Below are 20,153 nucleotides of genomic sequence, written 5' to 3'. Positions count from 1 at the left end.
AGAATGGACAATTATTTCATTTTTCGACTCCTATTACAATAATTAGTATTGTACAAGTTTTTAGTCTTTGTAGCAAGTCATATCTTACAATCTAGATATACATCACATTTCAAAGATAAACTAAAATTACATTGGTTGGAAAATGGAAATTGTGATAAAACCATTGTTGATATAGATGCATTATTTCACAATTTGCACTACTGTGAGAAAATGATTGAAATTAAGAGTTTAAAATAATTTTGGTTATGAAATGTAAGGTAACTATATATATTATACATAAAATGATAAAAATTTATGATAGTTTTTGATAGGTATAATAAAGATATCAAATGACTCACCAACGCTCAAAATTATAAATTAATATTCAGCAATCACCAAAGTGCATAAAAAATAATTATGCTAATATTGGTTTTTAAAAGTTACTAATCTATTCAAAATATTACACTTTCATTTAAGCCATATTTAGAGCAGTTAAATTTATAAAACAAATAAATAACTGTAACATTGACACACTAAATCAATAGTTGTAAGGGCAAAAATAAGAATCACGAGTGTCGGCCTTAGCGAATGCCATATTGAAATCAAGTTTGAAATATTACATTATTAAAACTTCCCAATTTTTTAGTAAAACCCGATATAATTTGCATTGAATCAACTAAAACTGAACCAAGTTTAATGATTGTTTGCAGGACAAGTCACACTTTAAAAGTGTAAAAAAGTTACAAAACTACCTTTTTCACAACCAAAACAGAACTTCATCTAGGCACATATTTGACTTGTCTATCTTTTCAATGCGCGAAATAAAGATTTTATCATTGTTGTGTATAAAATTCTTAAAACTGTCTTTACTATTTTATATAGTTTTGAGGTTATTTCACACACTACTAAATTCAACTGATATTCATCATTTGTTTGAATGAAGGTTTCAAACAAAATATTCACCAAACTAAAAAGATATTCACTCACATAATTTCCTCTTTTCCGTATAGAGAATTATGATGATGATGCTGGAAACCACTCGCTGTCTGCAGATACATATAATAATTGTACTGCCCGGGACTGGTGGGTGCGGTTTGGGTCTCTGCAAAACCCACCTGCCCGTTCTGCCCTGGTCTGAACCCTGCTGCCATCGCCTGCTGATGCACGTTGGCCAAAATATCCTGCACGGAATGACCTGACGGCCAACATGCGGCTAATGGATTAGGGGTTGTTCCTGGTTGACTGGGCGTCTGGTTTAGACCAGGTTTGTGGTGACTGTGAGGTTGGTGATGGTGATGGTGGTAAGCATAACCTGGATACAGTGATGTGTATAGATGGGCTGCATGGGGATTCGAACTTTGTCCACTGGTAGGGCTCGGGCCAATTTTGTTTCGCAATATGCGAGATATTGAACTCACGGAAGGCACATTGTATTTGTCACAGACACCGTCGACCTATATTAAAGGAATTAAATTTATTAAGGTTTATTTATTATAGCATTAAGGAAATATCACAAATGAAATCCTCTTACATTTAACTCTTTGGGAACGGCTGTCCAACTGAGTGGAAAAACATTCTCTGTGAGGCACAGGCTATTTTATAAACAATGACTCAGTTTGCGTCAAAAAGTTGAATAAATTGCATATAGCAGAGATAAACAGTGTTGTATTTTGAAAATAATTTTAAGTTTTTTTCATTAGTATTTTTAGCCTTTTTCTTTGCTATATAGTCTTTTTTTTAATATTTAAAACGACCGAGCGCTTTTAAATATTTTAAATATAGATTGGTAAATTTTGTGAATTAAGCAGTAGTGAAGATGAGTTTGAAATAGACATCCATACAGACAAATTTTACGAAATTGCTATTTGCACCGAAGCTAGTGATGAATGTGATGATGATATTATCCAACCAACAAAAAGAAGAAGTTCGACAAATTAAATGAAGAGCGGAAAGACATTAGCGAATGTGCCGATTTTCCTTCAATAATCGAGTTTGACATACATCAACAAACACCCCGACTACAAATACAAAGCAATATAAGACATCCAATAGATTATTTTACTTTATATTTTACAAATAAATTATTAGACAATATAATAGAAAAAACAAACCATTATGGCAACAAAAAAATGAATAAATATACTGACTAATCAGTGGCATATTCTAAATGCGAGAGAAAGAAGAAAGGATTGTATTGTCTGTTCTGACAGAAAAGCATTAGGTGGAAGGCGGCAAACAACATTTTATTGTAGAACATGTGAAAATCAACCAGCTATGCATTTTGGAAATTGTTTTGAATGTCAACATTCTTTATAAAATGATAAAAAATAAATTAATATTATAAATGTATATCCTTCAATGACCACAACATACACAATGAAATCAAGTTTACAACCAGTACAGTAGATTGTTTTGAAATCGGTGCCGTCTCGTAAGTGTTAAATCAATAGCACTCAATACTTTATATTATATCTATCTAAGATTTGGTAAAATTTCATGTTATTAGTAATAATTCATATCTCACCATCAACTTATCTCTAATTTCCCAAGCAAAAATTCCTGGATCTTTTAATTTCAACTGTTTAATATATGCCACAACCTTAGGCGTTGTAACCCTGGGCTTGGAACCGCCTATGGCCCCCGGGAGGATGCTTCCCGTCTCGTGATACCTGGCCAATATCTTACTGACGCAGCCATGGCTCACTCTTAGTTGCCTCGAAATGTCACAGGGCCTGATGCCAAGTTGGGCCAATTCAACGATTCGCATCCGAACGCCGTTCGGCAAAGGTCGGCCGTTTACAAATACGCCGCCCAATTGGTTGACTTCACCATACTGCTGCTGCTGTTGTTGTTGCTGCTGCTGGTGCAACTGCTGGTGGCCGTGAGGTTGCGATACTATATCTGGGGAAAAATGAAAAACAATCACATACTTGGAAAGTTATAAAAATTCATAACGCGTTATCGACACGGTTTTAGATATAAATGAAATATTTTATAAACAGAGCTTTACAAAATTATAATTTATAATTTTAATTTTTTAATATAATATACTAATATTTACCGTTTACCTAAAAATAATAATTATTGTTTTTTAAATGACTCTTCACGTCAAAATGCATATACATTTATAATATGGGCGATGTTAAATGTAGGACGGCTTTAAATAAAATGATGAATCTCAATGCCCACACTATATTGGAAATTGAAATCTTTTAAACGGTATAATAACCATAAGCATAACATAACACTGGTACTTCATGTTGGTTTAAATTAATTTAATTTTTTATTATTTAAGATATCCAAAATTGCATCTTAAACTTCTCTTGATCGATATCATGAGGGCCGAATTGTATGTATTCATCTTTACTTTCCCATTTGTTGTTATAAAGTGAAATTTTTTACGAATTTTAAAAATATTGTGGAAAGATTAGTAAAAGATGCAAAGAAATTATATATTGAAAAAAAAAACTATATTGAAAATTTAATATCCGAATCTTGTGTTGGCGCCCCCTGAGGATTGCGCTCGTATTTTACGCATGCATCGCTTTAAAGGTAGGTCCGGCCCTGATTAATACTTAATTTCATATTTTAAGTGAATTAATTTGTCATATCCTTTTCATACGTGTATCATTCAATCTGCCATACATATACTGTATTTTATATTATTTTAATATCTGGCACATCACAGCTGCTTTTTGGCAATAAAAATGTAGGCATTTCACTTTTCTTATTCATAATCATAAATTTATTATATATATTCTAATACTGTCTAGATTCATAATTAAATTTCATGTTTTCTCAACGTTTCAAGTCATTCTAAAGCGTTTGAGATCAACTTTGAAAAAAGTATGTATGTGTTGAGACGTTTTCTTAAATAAGATCTGCGCCGATTTCAAATATTTTAAATTCATTCTATTTACCTCGATAATGACTTGCATGTGCAATCAAATTTTTGCGACAATCGCCTAAGCCGTATCTTTAGCAAAAAAAATATAAGTGTTGAAAGATATTTTTTGGTAATGGTGCTGATTAGTTTTTGGTTAAGATCGGCCACGCTGTTCTTTGTAATTAATTCCAGGAAAAAAATCTAACGTTTCTATATTAAATACATAATTCTGATTGGTAACCTAAAGCACAAAATATAATTTTTGTTAAGACTTTTTTTTACCTTAAATAGTTTTGACAATAATTTAAGTCAGATTCGTTTATTAACTTCCCGTAGGGCAAGTTATAGTAATCGCAAAAAAATCAAAAATGAAAATTTTTATATATCTTTACGTTTCAGAGGTTTCTGAACATTTTGGCATACCTTAGAAAAAATGGATGTATGTGTGTGTGTGTGTGTGTATGTATGTGCGGATACAAATTTTCGTCGACGATTTCGGGAACACGGATCAACCGATATGAATAATTCAAAAAACATTCGATTCGTATTGATAAGGAGACGTGCTGATTAGTTTTTGGCAAAGGCAGGTCTAGCCGTTCCAAAGATACGGGGCAAAAAGTGCCGAAAACGGTAACTCAGTTTTTAAGAGAACGGAGCGTCCGATTTGAATAATTCAAAAAACGTTTCACTTGTATTGACAAGATGAAGAATCGATAAAATTTTCATGAAGGTAGGTCTAGCGGTTTCGGAGATATGGAAGAAAAAGTAAAAAAATGAGCCATTTGGCGATCAAAAATGATCATTAGACATATGCACATCAAATTATCAGATATTTTATAGAGATTTTAACAATAAGTATACATTTTGTTAACATTCCTATGGGTTCCGTACCAATGCTTATGCGTTAGACAGTGACGCGGCGCTTACGCGCTTTATATTTTGTCCCTATGCAGTTAAAGCAGTACGATTGCTTTGAAAAAAAAGTTCAGATCTTCCACAATATGTCAAAATAAAGAAAAAAAATTTTTTAAATAAAAAAAAAAAAAATTTTTTTTTTTTTTTTATATTTTTTTTTCAAAAAAAGTAATTTTTTGTCCAATTTATAGTTTCTCAAAAATCTTATTTTTTCAAAGCAAATTTTTTCAAAAATGTTAATCGTTTTTAAAAAAATAATAATTTTTGGTACGGGAACTTCCAGCAATTTCCCTTAAGGCACGATGCCTTAATTGCTTTAAGACAGAATTCCACTTACAGCTAGTTTTATAATAAAATTATACGTAATGTTAAATGCATTGTCAGTACTAGTCTATTATTTCTTTGCACAAATCCATAATATTATCAAATAAATGTTGTACAGAAAAAATATAAACACAACAGTTGACAAAAAAATATGTGTCTGATGAGTTAATTCATAATTTTAAATTTATAACATTTACTTTTGTATGAGTATTAATACATATGTATCAGCATTAATTATTTGAGTCTATCTGATATTGTAGAGTTCAGTTTCAAAGGTTATCGTTTGTAGTCACTCATTTGGAACAAGCGATCTCTTGTCTTCAAAAAAAAAAAATGATTCAATCCTAACGACTCGCTTCGGTTAGAATTCTTGGGACAAAAACTTACACAGGACCGTGATTCGGTAATTTTATAATAATATTATGGTAATGATAATACAAAGAATTCAAAGAACATAATGCTTTATATTTCAAACTTAAAATTTTGAAAAGCATACAATAAATCAAAGTAAAAAATTTAGATATTGAAACTTTTGGATAAAAAATTTCAAACAACAAATCAGTTAGCCGGTGATTTTCATTTACACATTATGAAAAATAGAGACAAAATTATAAAAATTCAGAGGTATAGTAAATTTGAAGTATGTAGATTTAAAAGTAAAACGTAGAAAAGTTTGATAAATTGGAATAAATTTTAGGCTTCATCAACCGCGAACTTAGAAAAATGCACATAAGTGCTCTGCTAATTCGGGATTGGGCGTATACATTATTATAGTCTTACAGATCTTTGATTTTAGCGCTTCAAATGGATAGATTGTTTTTAAAAATTGCAACTGCCAAATCTCCGTGGATTGAAAATTGACACCATCAAATCACTGAGGAATTATATAGCACATAACTAGTAGGGCGCATGACATCGTGCCTTAAGGCAAATTGCTGGAACTTCCCGTACCAATTTTTTTTTTAAAGATTAAGATTTTTGAAAAAAAATTACTCTGAAAAATTAGATTTTTGAGCAACTATAAATTTTTGACAAAAATTTACTTTTTTTTGAAAAAAAGACTTTTTGAAGAAAAGTGTATTTTGAAATATTTTGGAAATTCTGAACTTCTTTAACTGCATAGAAACGAAATATCGAAGCGGGTAAGCGCCGTGCCGTCGTCTAACGAATAAGCATTAGTACGGAACCCACAGGAATGTAAACAAAATTTATACTTATTGTTAAAATCTCTATAAATTATCTGATAATTTGATGGGCATATGTCTAATGATCATTTTTGACCGTCAGATGGCATTTTTTTTTACTTTTTTTACCAGATCTCCGAAACCGGTAGACCTTCCTTCATGAAAATTTGATCAGTGCTTCATCTTGTTAATACAAGTAAAATGTTTTTTGAATTATTCAAATCGGACGCTCCGTTCTCTTAAAAACTGAGTTATCGGCACTTTTGGGCCAATATCTTCGGAACGGCTAGACCTGCCTTCGCCAAAAACTAAACAGCACGTCTCCTTATCAATACGAATCGAATGTTTTTTGAAGTATTCAAATCGCTTCATACGTGTTCCCGAAATCGTCGACGAAAATTTGTATCCCAACACACATACACACACGCACCCACACATACACACACACACGCACATAAATCCATTTTTTCTAAGGTATTCCAAAATATTCAGAAACCTTTGAAACGTAAAGATATATAAAAATTTTCATTTTCGATTTTTTTGCGATTACTATAACTTGTCCTACGGGAAGTTAAAAATATGGATTTGAACGATATCCACGATGATGATAAGTTATAGTAAAAAATAGAAAATAAAAGTTTTTGCATATCTTTACATTTCAAAATCTTCTGAACATTTGGGCATAACGTAGAAAAAATTGATGTATGTGTGTGTTTTGTGGGCGGATACAATTTTTCGTCGACGATTTCGAGAACACAGATTAATATAATTTGAATAATTCAAAAAACATTCGATTCTTGATGGACTTACTGATTTTTTGGCAAAAGCAGGTCTAGCTGTTTTGCAGATACGGGGCAAAATGTGCCAAAAATTGCAATGAAATTTTGCAAAGCAAATGAATAGTGACAAGCTGTCCTGGATTGTGCCAAATGTAAAAGGTCAGAAAAGTTAAATTAGCAATTATGTTGCTACACATACGGCCAAGTTGAATTATACCAAATATACCAAAATAAGAATATTATACATAATGCCATGTAATACCTATGTTTCATCTTCTTTCACCCAATTATTAGAATTTATTGCTTAAGGCGCTTTTTTAATAGAGTTTTACCGTACGTATTGTTAAGAACTATTATGTATTTATTATAATATTTCATGTTTAACACATGTTCATTAAAATATGTTTGTAATTAAATCTCGTATGTTGGTACCATTTATATAAAACTTTTATAAATCGACCCTTATCCGACAATAAGGGTCGAATCAGGTAAAAACTGATTATTAGTGAGCGGGAGTTAGTTATGATTGAACCGCCAACAAGTACAGATTAAAAATATCAACACCCAATAATGTAAGTTATAATTTAAAATAAAATCTATAAATCTTAAAAAGTGTTTGTTTTTACATATCAAGAAGATAACCCATAATTAATATCTCTTCAGTATATTTTCCGGTTCTGTAAAAAGGGCAAACTGTACAAAGGTCCTTCAATATCGCTCCTGCCGACCGCCAAAATATTTCAAGGAATTTGATGAAATACAAGACAATTATTGGAAATATATCAGTTACTAAATGTACCAAGAATTATTAATCTGTCCTTTGTTGTGCCTAAAAGATCCTCCTCTTTATCTGATACGAGATTAAATTCCATCATTATCTGGAGAGAGGTCACCGCGCCCGATTACTATGCGTTCAATCCGTGACCAATTCATTCATGTTTATTTTTCTAGTTTCTAGTTCAACGCTTCCGATAACGAATTATTGTAATACATCACAATTGCATAATACATAATGAATAATACTAGATTAATGTTAAATTTAATTTAATTTATTTTACATGATTTTTTTACTAGAACACATAGCATTCTGTACCCTATGATGAGTATCTGTAATTTTTATTGCATATTCATAATATTTATGTATTATTAGAGAATGTTCGAACTCATTTATTTACCTTATTATATATTACCTTAAAACTTTCTGCTTGTTTTAACAAAATAATTGCTTTTGGAAAAAGATTTTCCGAGTTGTAATTCTGATTTAAGTTCTAATCTATTTTAAACAAATAATTTCAACTTTGCAATTCAGTTTATATAATTCTTATAAATATTAGAAAATGTTACAGTATTTATTTATAATAATCTATTTAAAAACATTTCGTTACGGTATGGGAAGTTTCAGCAATTTGCCTTAAGGCACGATGCCATACACACCACTAGTTTAATTTTATTTTTCAACCTAATAATTAATCTGCATAGCATTTATTAAATAATGTAGCTATTATTTTATAAAACCTCTTCAAGAAATAAAATGGTGGATCTTTTTGCTACCTGGCTGTCCATTTTTTACCCCGCCTTTGAGTGAAAAATACCAAGTGATAATTTTTTCAAAAATAGCCATAACTAGTGGTGTACGTATAGTATCGTGCCTTAAGGCAAATTGCTGGAACTTCCCGTACCGTAACGAAATGTTCGAGTTAAATGTTTTTAAATATGTAAATAATTATAAATACTGTAACATTATCTAATATTTATAAGAATTATATAAACTGAATTGCAAAGTTAAATTTATTCATCTAAAGTATATAAGTGAGCTTTAGAACTTTAACCAGAATTAAAATTAAAATCTGAACTATTTTCGATATAGAAAAAATATTTTTTTTAAAAAAAATTTTCTTTTGAAAAAAAAAATTTGAAACAATTTTTTTCTAAAAGCAATTGTTTCGTCAAAGCAAGCAGAAAGTTTTTTGAATCATTCAAATCGGAAACTTAGTTCTCTCAAAAACTGCCATTTTTTGTACATTTAGTTCTGTATCTTCGAAATGGCTGGACTTGCTTTTGCCAAAAACGAATTAGCACATCTCCCTCTCAATAGGAATCGAATATTTTTTGAACCATTCAAATCTGTTGATCTGTGCGCCCGAAAACATGAACGAAAAAATGCGGATACATAAAACACCCACACGCACACACACATACACAATCACATCCATTTTTTGTGAGGTATGCCAAAATGTTCAGAAACCTTTGAAACGTGAAGATATACTATAACTTACCTTATGGGAAGTTAAGAACATATTTCTGTAATGGTAAATTTGTTGGGATTCTACTGAATGTAGTTTGTTAGTTGTTTGTTTGATATGTGTTATTTGCTAGGATACGGTTGGTTTAGTTTTCAAAAAATAATTGTTCAAAGTCAAATTGCGCCGTCCTACCTACCAAAAATTTAATAAACCTAGTGAGTTCAAAAAGCTAGTAGTAATGTGTAAGATGCATCTTTTTCCAAATAATTATTCATCAACTTTTCGTAGGGTAAGTTATAGTAAAGGGCCAAAAATCAAAAATAAATTTTTTTGCATATCTTCACGTTTCAAAAATGAATGTGTTTGTATGTGTGGAGACAATTTCTCGTCGTCGATTTCAAACGTACGGATTAACTGATTTGAATGGTTCACTTTTTATCAACATGTCATTGGCAGTTTATATTTCTTTTAAACATGCTCAAAATCAAATTGAAATTGTACTACTACTAATTTGGTTACAAAAATTTAAAGGTAAAAAGTGAAGAATTCTCGATTATGAGAAAATATTAAAAAATAAAGTGTATAAGCGTACACTACAAAATTTGTTTATTTCGGTTTAATAGTTCCTGCAGAAGAATGCATAGCATATGTAAATAAAAAAAATTAAAAAAAATTTTTTTTTATAAAGAAGGTTTTAGTTGGAAAAAAATGAAATGATAAATAATAATGTCTAAATTCTGAATTCTAGTCCAAATAGAGCACATATGATAACTGAAGAAATTTGTATTGTCATGCTTTTAATAATATGATCAATATCATAAAAAATTTTAGAGAACTAAAAACAATTCTTTAAACGTATTTCATATCTCTCAATCAAAAAAAGCAGCAACAAAAACATCAAATATAAATAATCAATCTAAATTACAATAACAATTGTATGAAACGAAAGTAAGTTTTATTGCGAATGTTATTAGAAATAGAATGATTGTTTCATGATTTTAAAAATTCGAAGTTATATACATACTAACGGAAGTATCAAATTCAATAATCAAAAACAAAAACTCGAGAAATTAATTTACGATATGGCTAAGTTCGAAGAAAATAAAATATCATATTTCTTCTTCATCGCTGCGGTAGATTGTTGCAAGAAATAGTAACATAATCTTCTCTTGGAGATTTAGAAATGATCATTTTATTTGTCAATTAAAGGTTTTGTGTTTTAGTAAAAAAAAGCTTATGACGGTAAAGACCATAATAGGATTTTAAACACTGAATACTCGTTTTGTTTGATATTTTGTTTGACAGATTTTATATTATTGAGAAGTCTAGACTATTTTTCGCATACTACGTATCTACATATGCAATTAATAAATGCACATGAGAATTTCCACAATTAAAATTTTATATATATATATATATATATATATATATATCCATATATATTTATATGTAGCAGCATTAAAATAACACATGACCCTTAACGAAATAAACAGACCATGAAAACGTTTGAAATACGAGAAATAACGCTCGGTCTCTCGAATACAAATTTAATGAATTCGATGGAGGTATTCAGAAACTATGTATAATATACTAAAAATTATTTTTAATATTTCTCATTAGTTTTACATGGAATGGGTGTCGCCGGAATGTGCGCCAAACATATGTATCTGGTATTGATAATTGAGAATTATAACTACAACTATTTTTAGAAATCTTTATGTTGGTTGTTTTAAAATTAGCTCATAGATATGCGATTTTGAAGGCTGCATTATAGAAATAAGACGCTTGATAGAAACTCATAGATTTCTATTATTTTTATTTGGGTTAAAAGATTTTACAGTCAGTTTAAGTAGCATGAATTCTGAAATTCTGACTGAAGCTTTACAAATTTTATATTTCTATCAAAAATTTTAATTTTTGCAAAAATGTAGACAATGATCTTTTTTAAACTGTTATATTTATGAACATGTTTGTGGTGGAATTTTACACATGCTATGCGTTTAATAAATATTGTTATTTTAAAAATATTTTGTAATCAATAATTTTGTAATTAATTAATTAATTCAAAAAATAAGATATATACAAATAAATGATATTTTTTATAAGATATAAGAGAAACTACCTAATTCTATAAATTTATCTATTTTGCTTAAATTTTAGGTTCATTGGTTAATTATAAATTTATTAATTTATTCTAATAATATACATTATTGTTTAAATTTTCCTCGAGTTTTTTTTAGTAATTTTTTGTAAAATTAATAAAATACTGTTTTTTTAATTTTAATATATGTGTGTGTGTTGTATATTATCAGCACAACATTATCAATAAATTTATTCATAAATTTCAACTCAAATCAAATTTTATAAAACCAGTTTAGTTATCTTCACATTGCTAGTGTCAAGTTTTACATAAAAACTGATATGTAGTCTAAAATAATATGTGTTTTTATTTTATAAATTAGTCGCCTATAAAAATTATCTCAGAGATGATAACGTCTCAATTCAGGAACGTATTTATTATTAGCCTTGACGATGTTATTTGTAAATTATTTTTTATGTATATTTTGTTCGCCCATATTTGAATGTTTATAAATATTTCAGTATGTAAGCCGTGAGGATTTTTATTATTGATTCAAACATAATTAATCCACATCATTTATTTGATTTTACAATTTTTTGAAAAAAAAACCTTGATATTTAATATAAAATAGTAAATTTTATGCTATTAAATATGTATTTATAAATAGTCCAAATACAAAATAGTACATTATAATAATACCAGCAACTTAACTATTACTATTATAGTTTATTTAGTTGATATTGTTGTCTGTTATTTATTATTAATATACAAATTTTTCTTAACATTTGTCTTTAACTAGTGATGAAAACTGTATTATTTATTCATCATTAAAAACCTACTAACAAATGGTATTTAAATCTTGTTAGTAATAGAGTAAAATATTCATTATTTTACCTTCAAAATTGCAATTAACTATTTAGATATACTTCGTAAAAATTTGCTAATATAAACAAAAACATTTTACACACATCACAAACAAATGTATTATATATATATATATATATATATATATATATATATATATATATTTGTTGCGACCCAATGGTTTAACTATAACTAATATATTACTAAGGCTACGCATATATCCGATTCTCAGTTTCTCAACATTGTATTCATCCCAAGAACTTGTTACATTGTATTAAACTCATATCGAGTAACAAAAGTATTATAATCAAAATAGGACCGATGAACTTTTTCCAAATGCGTACGTGAGCCTTGCGTACGACGCAATAATTCCTATGAATTTCGATCGGGGAATCACATAATTCGCACTCATACATATAAGGAAACTACTGATCATATTCAAAACCAAGGGAAGTCCCTGATTATTAGATGAAAAGGCTATATAAAGCCGAAATGGAATTTTAAGTTGCTCAGTTGTGTAATTTTCGTATAGACGACAGCATCTCAGAGTATTAATGAACGGGAAAATAAAAGTACACATGAAAAATATTGTGTTTAATTTGAATTTATTATGATATTACAATAACATCTAACGAAATTGGTTGATGAAGAGAAGAGCTAATCGGCGCCCAACAATATATATATATATATATATATATATATATATTATATAAATATATACAATCTTTTAACATATTATTATTTCAAATAAAGTTATTTGTATATCAATAAGCTTTCTTCGACAACGGTGGAGACGCCAGGTACATACAGGTAAAACAATATCTGCGACACTTTCAATTTGTCTGTTATAGTGTGAATGTTCATTTCGTGAAAAAATACTGTTAATAAATTTTATATAAGACTTAAATGAAGTAATTTATATTTAGAATTCATTTATCGGTAGATCCACAATATGTTCTGAATAATAAAAAATAACAGAAATGTTTACGGCGTAGATGGGAGAAAATATCAACAAATTTAACAAACAAGTTAAATAATATATCCCAAATCCAGAACTTGACCTGTTAATTTCAAACTGACCCTTGCAAGTAGGAAATAAAATCTATAGAATGATGTTTAAGATTCCGAACAGATCAAAAGTTTAAACATCGTTTAGTATATTTAATACCCAGAACACGCAACTAAAATGTTTTCTACCATTTCAAAAGCTATAAATGTTAAGAAATAACAATTTAAACTCAAATAAAAGATAATAAAATAATAAACACTATTTTCAAACGACTCAGTACATTAGTCCAAGACGGGCTACGCCCATTGTGTATTAATCTAAATGACACGAAACAAATTGAGATACGCTTTTGTGCGTCTATGCCAAAAATTTCACTCACGCCCAAAAGCCCGTAAATGCAAAATATTTATTGTTATTTTAAACTAAAATTCCTCCGATATAATACGTCTTCTCGTATTAGAAGTACGTCCCATATAATATCCCATTTAATACGTTTTCTCGTATTAGAAGCGTTTTTTATCCGCTTCCTAGAAAATTGTCTTAACGGGGTTTTATTGTGATCAGAATTTTCAGAGAAAAAATTTCATAAGCGTTTGTTTTAATGACTAGAATACATAAATTAAAATATAATTTATATATATATATATATATATATATATATATATATATATAGGCAGGGTAAAAGGGTACAGTTGGGGGCAAATATAACCACTATTTTATTTTTAATTTTAAAGAGGTTCTCTGAAATAACAGCCATTTTTTAATTATTCTGATGCAGTTTGATATAAGATTGAACAATAAAATCAAAAATAATTATCTAATTATGTTTTTTTAAACATAATAAACAAAAATATATATAAACTCTTACTACTATCATAAATCTTGCTTTACAATATATTTTTGTATAATTTATCATAATCAGTCTCATTGTATATTAATATACAATTATTACAAATAAAGTGAATACAAATTCTGTTTGAAAATCATATTTTATGGGCATATTTTTTTATAAACATCGCACCTGCATAAAACTTTCACATGAACTTTTCATAATTCAATTTCTAATAATTATTAGTTTAATTTATCTTTTGTAAAATTGCTTTTTTAATTTATTTTACATTTTTATTTAGTATTATCTTATTGCTTACACCTCGCCAAGGTAAAGATTTTTGTGGTCCTTTTTATCACCACCACATGCAAGTTATTCTTGAGGTTATAGAATTAAAACTATTAAATCTCACTTAAAAATAATAATACATGTTATAAAACAATTAAATGAAGTATGGTTTAAATTATATTCAAGTGTCGTAAACTAAACAACTGTGCTCAAAAGCAAAAAGGCTAACAACGGAAAAAAATACTTTCATAACAAAATTTACAATGTGTGGCCATTTATCTCATGGTTGCGATGTCGCCCGGTTCAAAGCCTGAACACACATATTTTGCCCTCTACCTTCGAATATTGTTAAAACATTCCTAATTTTACTTGTTTTAGAGATATTGATGGTAGACTGTTTTACTCGCCGACCCTTAAGTCTTGATTTACCCTACATTCATTTATTCCGACAAAAATTTAGTGAAAAAAATTTCTATGGTGTATTGTTACATCCTCGTCGACATGTGTTCTATGTTGTCTTTATTGCAGATCAGTTTTTTATACTGTGTCAGTACCAGCAAAATGAGAAATAAAGTAACCTTAACAATGTAGTCAGTTATTGTAAAATCTCAGGTTTGTATCTAATTACTGTTACTATTAATATCGTCTATTATTTGCCAGTTTGATTCGATTTGTTCGTTATTCGTTACAATGTGATGTTGATATATAAGTCGTAAGTGTGCGATGAGGATTTCGGTCTATTTCTGAGCGAAAGACAAATGAGTTGCAGATTGTATTTGGCATTAGCGATCACATTTAATCAAGCGCTGCAATCTGTCATTACATACAAACAGACACACGAACATTCGATTCGAGCACGTGCTGGACGAACCAAAATGTCAAATGAATAATTCCGAAGTTATTCAAAACGTAAATTCATCGTTGCGAAATTTGGGCAACGAGAGATGTTTTACTCGGCTTATTAGGAACGATGACACTGATAATAATTATTAACTAACAATATTTGCTGCTGACTAACTTAGCCGATTGCATTAAAATGATGAAGCAAAGATATGTTACAACTTTCAGTTGTATACATGGCACCATTATTCATCTAATAATTTATTTCTAATTTACGTATTACGTATTTACAGCGCAGCTTAAGTCTTGCTATAATATTTATCATTAATCCATATGAGCAGGGCCAGATTTAGAAATTTGGCGCCCTGGGGCATTGACGAAAATGCCGCCTATTTTTTTATGTCGCACTTTTCAAAAATTAAAATAACTATTTCATTGCAGAAAATTTATCAAGCATTTCAAACTTGTTCTATGTATAGATATATAATTTCTAAATTTTGCCACACCAGAAAATTTGCCGCCGTGGTCACTAGTCCCGAACTACCCCAACTGTAAATCCAGCGCTGCATATGAGCCATCAAAACTTGAATTAAATATATAAGATAATAGTTGCAAGTAGCAATTTATCATGGTGAATTGTATAATCTTCTCAATATGTGTAAATAATCGATTTAATCTATAAAAATTATATTCAGCATATAAGTCAAAATTTTCAACTGTTTATTTCTATAATAAGGTTTTTGCTGTTACTAAATCTAATCAAAGCAATTCTCAATATATGTTTCAAACGAATTTTTGGAAACTACGTGGAAGTGACATTTACCCTTAAGGCAAGTTGATCGAACTCTACGATATGTATAAATAATCGATATAATAAATAAATACTCAAATTGAATATCATCTACCTTTGTAACAGTCTACTTTTTTAGGTAACTATCTATTCAAGTGTCTACCTGTCTAAGTTATCAACTTCTTTATTTTTGTACCTGCCTACCAGTCCATCCGTTTGCCTGCCAACTTGTCTACCTATTCACCGGTCTATTTGCCTAGCAGTTTACCTGCCCACCCGTCAACCTGCTTACTTGTCTACTTTTCAACCTTTGTACCTGTCTACATTATCCATGTCAACCTGCCTATCTGTCTATTTTCTTGTTTGCCCACTTGCCTTCCTGTTCACCTGCCAATTGGCACTTTAGTGCCAATATATCAACTTGTCCACTTGTCATCTGTATCAATATTTCTACATGTCTAGGAATCAGTAACAGTGATTCAGACTACAAAATATCAACTTGTGTACCTTTTTTCTTACAATTCCAAAACCGCTGGACCTGCCTTCGCAAAAATGTAATCAGTTTTTCACTCCATCAATGTCATTTGAATCATTCGAATCGCATGCTCCGTTCCGCAAAACTGAATTAATATTTTTTGCGCTTTTGGTCCGGGTGTTCGGAACGCTTGGACTTGCCTTCACCAAAAACTAATCAGCCCAATTCTTCGTTAATAGGAACCGAATGTTTTTTGGATCATTCAAACCAGTTGATCCATTCTCTCGAAATTGTGGACAAAAAAATTTATTCACACAAAAAACATACAGATTCATATACTACATTCATTTTTTCTAAAGTATGCCAAAATGTTCAGGATACTTCAATCTTAATAACAAAAATTTCCATGTTCGATTTCTTTGCGATTACTATAACTTACCATACAGGAGGCTAATTATGGTGCACAAACACGGAGCTCAATATTCTAAACTATAATTTTAAAAGATGCACTTCTCTCATTTAAAAAAAAAACGGAGAAACAATTAGCAAAACTAATCAACGCGAGTCCTTTTCGTGATTTATCGAATGGCTTTTAAAATTTTGGAATCGTTTCGCCCGTTTTGAGAAAACGTCGGCGAAAAGTCAAATTTATTCTTACATACATACATTTTCCCATTTTGGTCTTGACCAATTCAGAATAACTTGAACTTGAATGCTGAGAGAACATAATATCATTAAATTGGATTTTAAAAACACTAGCTTCTTCTTCTTTAGGAAGATAATAAACTAATTACTGTAATGATGAACAATTATTTATTAATTTCCTGAAGAAAGGGTTTATGTTTTCGCTCAAAAATCTGATCCGCTAATTTTATGTTTTCTCAACGTTTCAAGCCATTGTGAATCGTCGAATGAGATCCAATTTGAAAAAAGTATGAGTGTGTGTATGTGAGCAGATTTTTTTCCTTAAACCGACGTTTTTTCAAAAAGGTCTGGAACGATTTCAAAGCTTTAAAAGCCATTCAATGCATCTCGCGTTTCTGAGTTTTATGCGACGATCGGCCAAGCCGTTTCTTTGTAAATAGCAGATAAGAAAAAAAAATCGGTCCGCACGTTAGCAAGTGAAAATTCAAAAACCGTTCGAAGGATATTGGTTGGGATTTACGAAATAAATTGTTGAAAATTTTATCTAAAACCCAATTTCAGTTGACAATTATTATTATCAATTATCAATTTTCAATTTCAATTATTACACCTATCGGAAAGTTTTTGCAACTTGCCTTAAGGCAAAATGCCACTTTCAACTTGTTATTTATGTCTTTAAGAATCTGAACCCAAAGTACAATTATTTCTAAAATTGCATATTGTTGCTCAAGATCTAAACGCAAATAATAAGATCGTATAGTGATATATGCCGAGACAAAAGCAATAAAAGTCAGTTTAACATATTCCTGAAAATCTTCTAGTGAAATTGAGAAACAAGGCAAGGCAATCATCCTTCGGTGCTCACTATTCACTATTCAGTCCTAAGTCGGACTGAATAAGTGAATACTGAATAGTGAAGTCTTCGGCAGCGGCCACGTCGCCACGTGTGCGGAGTTGGAGCAGCAAACGCGCCACGGTCTGCTTGACGTGAGTTACTGCCCCGGGAGACGGCGAAACTTCAAACACGAACACTTTTAATCATATGTCTTTCTACGGACCGAGATGGCAGAAAAAAACTCATTTAAGGGAACTACCAAACAAATTACCACGAGGAAATTATAAAAAATATCAAGCCGAAGACACATGATAAAATACCCACTAGTGAGGCAGATTCCGGATGATGGGGTTGACATTGTAAAGGATTATTTTTGGAAGGCGAACATATTAGGAGAATGCTGTAAAAATAGATTTCTATATAAGTGAAATTCGTTAAATTCAATTAAAATTCTGAATAACTAAAGTTGCTTTTGTTAGATAAACAATTGGTTACAGCAAACAGGAGATTTGAATAAAAAGTTGTAACGTTTTAAAGGTCGGAAATTATCGGTGCTTGATCAGAATACGAAGAGATCTTTCACTACAACTTTTACAATATAAATGAAAAATATATTCATAACACATTTATAAATTACATGAAGTAGGATGGAGCACAAAGGTCTAATTTGATTTTAGCAATTACACTCCTGAAATCAAACCGACTACATGAAAACAAATAACATAAATTAAACAAACAACTATCTAACTATGTTCAGCAAAATTCTCAGATAAATCATCATTATAAAGCTATGTGTTTCAGCTATTTTTCAAAATTTTGATACCTGTTTTTTATACCTTTTACGGGGCAAAAAGGAACAGCCAGGGGAGCATCAATCATTTTTAACTTCCCGTAGAGTAAGTTATTGTAATCGTTCAAAAATCGAAATTGAAAATTTTAGCTTATCTTCACGTTTTGAAGGATTCTGAACATTTCGGCATACCTTAGAATAAATGGATGTGCGTGTGTGTATGTATGTATGGATAAAATTTTTCGTCCACTTTTTCGGGCGCACGAATCAACCGAGTTGAATGGTTCGAAAAACATTATATTTCTATTGATAGGGAGATGTGCTGATTAGTTTTTGGCAAAGGCAGGTCCATCCGTTTTGGAGATACGGAGCTAAAATGGCAGTTTTTGAGAAAAATAAGCACCCGATTTCAATTATTCAAAGAACTTTCTGCTTGTGTTGACAAAACACTTTTTTTGGGAAAAGAAAAAAAACATCTTTTTTTTAATTTTTTTTTTAATTTCCAAAATTTCAAAATTTTAATTCGGTATGGAAAGTTCCAGCAATTTGCCTTAAGGCACGATGCCATGCACCACTAGTTATTTTTAATTTTGAATATGTTTTATGAAATGAATGCTATATTTTTAATTTTGCGATGCAGATTGAACAACAAAATGTATTTTATAACATGATAAACAAAACAAATTATCAACTCTTACTACTATCATAAATCTTGCTTTGATATATATTTCTGTACAATTTATCATAATCAGATATTGTATATTAAGATAAAATTATTACAAATAAAGTAAATACCACTTGTGATTGAAATAATACATGGTGTATGTGCCATTTTTCCAATGAGTTCGACATCAGAGTTGAAATGACTATTATCGTTAATTATTTATATTATTATTAATATCTATTTAATTTATCTTTAGTAAAATCGTGTTTTACCTTATTTTTCAGTTTTATTTACTAGTTTCTTAATGTTTACACCTTGTAAGTATAAAGGTTTTTTATCTTTTTATCTCAACCGCATGTAAGCTATTCCGGAGTTTATATAAAAAATACTCTTGAATTTAACTTAAACAATAAATTTTATTAAATAATATAATAACGTATAAAAATTATATTCAGGTGTTGTAAACTAAACATAATCTAATGCAAATGTGATCAAAAACAAAATCTATTGCAAATAATAACAACAAATACGAAATACTTTCATTACAATGAATGTGGCCGTTTATCTCGTGGTAGCAGTCATCTGATTGAAGGTGATGGCTGATTACACATCTTTTGCCCTCTACTTTCAAATACTGTTGAAATACTGTTGTTGTTGAAATATTCCTAAATTCACTTGTTTGTCACATACAATGGGGTAGACCTTTTTACACACGAACCTTAAACCTCAAGCCC

General features: G+C 29.8%; 1 protein-coding gene across 1 annotated transcript; it reads right to left on the bottom strand.

Moving 5' to 3' along the window:
* Positions 1-962: 962 nt before the first annotated feature.
* Positions 963-7,939, bottom strand: LOC113385559 (paired box protein Pax-1-like). The gene is made up of 3 exons (XM_026623411.1): positions 7,867-7,939; positions 2,504-2,880; positions 963-1,433 (listed from the first exon to the last, which is right to left on the bottom strand). Exons 1-3 carry the CDS (start codon positions 7,937-7,939, stop codon positions 963-965), a joined length of 921 nt encoding a protein of 306 aa, XP_026479196.1.
* Between the last annotated feature and the right edge of the window lie 12,214 nt (positions 7,940-20,153).

The sequence above is a fragment of the Ctenocephalides felis genome, unplaced genomic scaffold, assembly GCF_003426905.1.
Source record: "Ctenocephalides felis isolate EL2017-DRISC unplaced genomic scaffold, ASM342690v1 CF-g0.4_SCAFFOLD_03571, whole genome shotgun sequence".
Lineage (NCBI taxonomy): Eukaryota > Metazoa > Arthropoda > Insecta > Siphonaptera > Pulicidae > Ctenocephalides > Ctenocephalides felis.
This window is presented reverse-complemented; position numbering and strand designations above follow the sequence as displayed.